The sequence below is a fragment of the Copadichromis virginalis genome, linkage group LG2, assembly GCF_057382275.1.
Source record: "Copadichromis virginalis isolate Kocher_CV1m ecotype Utaka linkage group LG2, C_Virginalis_male_GT1.1, whole genome shotgun sequence".
Classification (NCBI taxonomy): Eukaryota; Metazoa; Chordata; class Actinopteri; order Cichliformes; family Cichlidae; genus Copadichromis; species Copadichromis virginalis.
This window is the reverse complement of record NC_140619.1, coordinates 31099604-31105603: the sequence shown is the minus strand read 5'-3', so window position 1 is coordinate 31105603 and position 6000 is coordinate 31099604. Positions and strand designations below refer to the sequence as shown.

Genomic DNA, 6000 nt, shown 5'->3' with positions numbered 1-6000 from the left:
GTTCATATATGTTTCATATGTCCTCACTGTAAAAAAAATCCTGGAAATGTCTGACATTGCCAAGATATAATACTCTATGCATTTAGGTGAAATTAACACTTTCATGCTGGACTTTCTCAAGCACTGACACGTTCTACACGCACTGCATGATGGTTAGTGAAGTCCAGCAGTTCTGTTTAAGCTCTGCACATATTTCACATATGAATTGCTTTCTGCTTCTGCATATAGCAGTAATGTTGATTATATACTCTTGCTTGTTTTTATTAGAAGGTGAATCAGGCTCCTACCCTCACAAATGTACAGAACATAGAGCACAGCTGTTGGCATATTAGCCCATTGTGTGATCTATGATTGTCTGTGTCCTGTGACTGATGGGGATCAGTTATTCCCCCCATCCCCCCATTATTACACTTGCAAATCGCTACAGTTTCTGATAGGAGCTCATGTAATGTTTATATGCTTTTTATGGTAAATGGTAAATGGCCTGTATTTATATAGCGCTTTACTAGTCCCTAAGGACCTCAAAGCGCTTTACACATCCAATCATCCACCCATTCAAACACACAGGTGATGGCAAGCTACATTGTAGCCACAGTCACCCCGGGGCGCACTGACAGAGGCGAGGCTGCCGGACACTGGCGCCACCAGGCCCTCTGACCACCACCAGTAGGCAACGGGTGAAGTATCTTGCCCAAGGACACAACGACCGAGACTGTCTAAGCCGGGGTTCGAACCGGCAACCTTCTGATTACAAGGCAAACTCCCAACTCTTGAGCTCATTTTATGAGATTCAGTGCTGGCCCTGGATGACTGATTTCGACTTGTGGTCTGTGCATGTGAGCCATGTGTAAGGTGCAGGACTGAAGGATAAATAAATTAAATTAAAGTAAAAGGGTAAATGCTGTGAGAAACACAGCCCATTAAGGACAAATTGCAACTTGGGTGCTATAAATGTTTCAGCTACCAATAAGCCCTTCAAGATCATTTGTCTTAATCAGGCTGAAATTTTTTTCCTAATTCTCAACCTACTGTCTAATCCAGTTTCCTTAACTCTTTTGCACTTTCTCAGAGGAACTGCCTTTCCAAGTTATAACTTGTATCTCTGTTTTTGCCACAGGCCAAAATTATTCCTCATATTAATCTCACTATCTTAACTCAAGTCACTCAATTTTGCTTCCTTGACAGGATGATTTTCCTGAGTCACTGCAGTTTCAGTGCACATTTATATGGCATTTCGTTTCTGTTATGTTTTTGACATTTTTTTGTTCTGGCCTTCATCCATTAGTTCCTTACATGTCCTAAAAAAATATTGTGTAGTCTGTGTTTATGTTGTGTTTTAATTTGTTCACATTTGTGTCTGAAAGGTACAGTGTGTAAATAGTGTCAGCAAGTGGCCCTCTGTTGTGCTTCTTTCTGTTTGCTATGTCATGATATATATCCATATTCATTAGCCAGAGATTCACTGCTCTGCAGACCAAACACTGTGGGCTACTTTTCTGCAACCAATCCAATTGTTTTGTTTGCTAATTTGTTTGTATACCTCAAATGAGCTAAAATATACAAATACCACAACATATCTTGTAAATCCTCATGGGAATGTGTTACTGTAGGGATTTTGAATGTGTGGGCGTAGGTCTTTTGGTTAAAGTGTTTTCTTATCTGTTGTTCCTGTTAGAAAAGGAATTTGAGATACTGTATTGAATCTTCAAATCAGTAGCTATAGTCATTTGTGAAATGCTGTCTGTGGCATATAAAAGGACACACCCATCCAGGGCACCCTGCTGTTTCAACCCTCCTGTGCTTGCTAAGTATATAAGGCTGTTGCTATAGAGACTATTCCCCAAATAGCCGTAACCATGGAAACTGTCTCCAGGAGAGAATGAAATAAAGAAACGGATGTTGCATCTTTGCAAGCATTTTTTTTAAACATGAACTCTTGAACCTCTCTCATCACAGTCTCCCCTCTTTGGATGAAAACTGGAAAGAAGGAGACTTTATTAGCATTAGTATTGGGCTATTAACTCAGCATTGAAAATGTCTTACATTTTGTTCAACCGAGACTACAGATAAAAGCAAAGTAGGAAATTTGATTTTTTTAAACAGTCTAAAGTAGGAAACTATTGAATTTCCTGACAAACTGGATAAATGTATTGATTATCAATGCGGCATTTTATCTAGGCCAGAATGAGTAATGGCTCACTACTGTGTAGGTGTTTCGACAAACTCACACACTGGGATACATCAAATCTACTTAGCCACTCTATTAAATTATGGTGCATCTGGAAGCTTACTTTCACATGGGACCATTTGGATCATCTGTGACCATGCTTTTAATGAGGAGAAATTAGGCACCCAAACTAAGTACCTCAATGTGCTTGTCTTTCATCTCTGCAGGGAACAAGTCTTTGTACCTAACTGCATGTCAGTTCAGAGAAAGAAGGATGTGAGCATGTGTGACAGAGAAGAGCTGCCTGCAGATATTTTGTTCGCCATGCCCTCTGTAAGGAGATGCACTTGTTTTCTATATTGCCTGCCAAAAAATTTTAATTGTAAAGGCAACTTTTAAATAGGTGTAGTATTTTAAACGTGCACATGAACTGGGTGCTAAAAAATAGATTTTTTTCCCCTTAAAACCTGAAATAGATTTAGTCACTATTTAATTGGCCTTCAAATGGCAGGGGAAAAGCACAGAGCTATCTCTCTCACACAGACAAGACAATATATTCACATGTATTTTAATAAAGCAAATTTTATTAGTGATTTATAAACCAAACACATTACCACTGTATCCATTTATGGAAAATAAAAAGTCAAAAAAATAAATGAAGTAAATGAAATTCACTACGTCACTGTCACAGTTGATGAGAGGGTGTACAAAAAAGGGTTTTACAACAGATCTTGGCTGATCCAATCAGAACAGCACATAGCCACCATAATTCACCACCATACATTGGAAAAGAATGACAGCATGAACACTCACTAAACACAAGCATACACTACATATATCCTTTTATTTTTTACACTGGATTTTTTTCTCTTTTTTATTTTTTAAGAGTGAAAGGGAAGTGATAGCTCATCATAGGATCATACATATTTCAGTTACAATAATACAGTGTTAGTTAGGTCATCATGTCAAAGCCAGACACAGAGTGATTTTTTTTCTTTTTTTTCTTGCTTTGTTTGTTCTCCAAAACAAAATTATCATTGGTGAAAGAAAAATAATGAACTTGCGTTGAAAGGTATCACACTATAGCATTTACAAATATCTAAAGAGGTTTAGTGGATGCCATACAACATCTGTGGAGCGTGAAGATTTTAGTACATCGATGTTTGGCAGAGACAGAAGTACATACAAATATCTCCTGTGCGAGTAATGAAGAAAAATGATAATACAAAAGAATAAAATCATAGCCATCTATCTATTTATATATATATTTCTCTATATAGTATGTGTTTCCTTAGAGCAGTACATGCAGCAGCCACTTAATGGAGTGACGTCATACTGAGCCGCAAAACTCTGGGGATGTGGCAACAAGTTACAGGCAGGGGGAGGGAAACCAACAGAAGCAGGCCTTGAGGCTAGTGTGTGTGCCCCTACTTCAAAACCTCTTGAGAGAGGATTGGTGGGATATAGCTCTGGGATCGGAGTCCTTAGTTGCCCATATTCTTATCAAGTTTCAATTGCTAATGTAGAGGCAATCTAGTCTACGCTACATTTACAGCGTACATACAAGCTAATATGTGAACAATCAGCTGGAGAACTTCTCTTGTACATGGAGAGGGAGGGCCAGCCCACGGCACCTGTCTCCTCACTCTATCCCAGTCCTCCAGGGTCCCTGTAATCAGCCTCATCCCACCTGGTCCTCTCTCATTAGTGGCTACAAACAGGAAATGAACCACATAGTGTATTATTCACAAGTTAAAAGCGCTGAACCGTTTTGCACTTAAGAAACATCTGACAAGAGTTCAGGGCATAGCCCCTCTCCCCAACTGGGTTTCCCCAGGCCTCATCCACATTACTCCATGCTGCTCTCAGCAGCACACCACAATGTTCAGAACGGGCCACTCCCAGGACTGATCCTGGGCAGGGGGTTAGAGTGGGGATTAGGGTCAGTGTTTGAGGGTAAATGGTGATGGGTATGTCAAGCAAAAATCATTTAAAGCTATGAAGAAAAAAAGAGTATGTTATAATGAATCTCTTCAGAAAATGAATGAAAACATAACATGTTTACAAACTTCATTGTCACAAAAAAAGGCGGTTTGGGCAGGAGAAGATGGCTCCTGGCAGCATGGGGCAAGTACAAGCAGGTGAGCATTTGTAAACTCAAGGTATTGGGTAAGGACTGGTTGCTACCAAACATTCAAAGCAGAAAGCATTAGGCTTTTGCTGCAGCGGGGGAGGAAAGATGGTGTTATCAAAGACTCTCCTGATGAACTCAAAGTTTTCATTAGAGTCCACTGACTCAGCATGGAGTCATGTGCCAGCCCTGCTGGACTCTCCCCTTGGTGATACTCAGGAGAATCTGAGGTGTCTTCTCTCCATCTTTCCAGTGTTCTCTGCATTCCTCAGTTGGGGTTCTGGCGGAAGATGTGTTCTTTCAATGCAGTGAGCAAATACAGAGTGATTGCAAATCATGCTGCATCAATCCTGAGAGAGTTGATGTGCACCTCATAGGCAACTGTGCAGGGCAAAAAGCTTGCAGTGTCTGGTTTCAAGCACTTTTCTTTTATGCCAGCTGTTTTTTGCTCCCTCTCTCTTAGTGTCAAGTGCTTTCTGTGTCCACTTTTTCATGATAAGTTTGTGTTTGCATGTTTGAATATGTGAGCATGCGTATGTGCATGTGGTTTCATTGAGATCTCAGGAAACACTGTTGGTAATTACCAGAGGAATCTGCAGCAGTTTCTTGTTAGCCTTAATTTAGGTGACTCTCGCCCATGATATTTACAAGTAGAGTGTGTCCAGCTCCAGACTGCAGAAATCTGTCTCAGTCTTTTTTTTTTGTTTCTTCTTTTCCTTTGCTGGCACAGCTTTTAGTTGTTCTCGTAAAAGCATCTCATCTCCTCTGAGAGAGAGAGAGAGAGAGAGGGAGTGATTTATACACTTTAGTTTGGATGGGGTAAGACAGAGGTGCCAATAAGCCCAGTGGGTTAAAGGATGTCGTGAGTTGACTTGGGGTGTGTAGGCACATAGGGGTGTGGGGAAAACGCTATAATTTTATTAGGTATTGTATTATTTGTTCAATCAAGGCAAGATCTGTAATTTACCACAATCAGGAACTGAAGGTAAAATAAATCTTGAAAAGGCCAGGTTCACAAAGGAGAGAGATTTTTAAATTAATATTATGATCAAAATGTGAAATTAGGAAATAGTTTTACAATGTATTTTTCCCAGTGGACTTAAGTTGATACCTCTGTTTTAACAACACCCTTTTCTACTTTGTAGTTTTAATTCTCTTCTCATCTACTCATCTCCATCATCTTTTCCTTTATCCTTCTTGTCTTTCTTTTCCTTCTTCTTCTTCTTTTTCTTCTTGGCCTCCTCTTTCTTTCCAAAGGTAATGAAATCACTCTTGTCGTCCTCGCCTCCTTGGTTTTGTCTGATAGATATTATGGCAGGGGAGCCAGGGATAATGAAGGCTTCTGGGGGAACTTCTCCAGGTTTTAGGTGTTGTGGAGGTGCACCTGGACCACCGGGGCCATAGCGAAAGTGCCAGCTGTTGCTGTCTACGCCAGCACCCATCGGGGGCGAAACCTCTCCTCCTTCACCATCTGAAAGAAAAGAAAAGATGGAATAATAGTTTATATCACGTTTCTTTTTTTCTTGAAATGACTCAGTGGTGGCTGTGTGCTACTATAGCACTGTACGTTTACTACCAAAAAAAAAAAATAATGGTAAACTATGGTGGTATTTTATGGTCATCCTTTCCATTATTCTGTGTCCTTCAAATGTCTTCATGTCATCAGATTTATATTTTTGATTCTTAATTTCTTAAAGATATC

The 6000-nt window shown here is 39.9% G+C and overlaps 1 protein-coding gene across 33 annotated transcripts in view; it reads right to left on the bottom strand.

Annotated features, from left to right (window-relative positions):
• Positions 1–2731: 2731 nt before the first annotated feature.
• Positions 2732–6000, bottom strand: part of LOC146717655 (protocadherin alpha-C2-like) — a 214921-nt gene continuing 211652 nt past the window's right edge. For 32 of the 33 annotated variants that reach the window (XM_085479021.1, XM_085479234.1, XM_085479144.1 and 29 more), the window contains exon 4: positions 2732–5769. In XM_085479021.1, coding sequence (XP_085335147.1) covers positions 5462–5769 — 308 coding nt within the window. In that variant the 3' untranslated portion in view covers positions 2732–5461. The remainder of the gene's footprint in view (positions 5770–6000) is intronic. The other variant, XM_085479248.1, reaches the window with a different exon arrangement.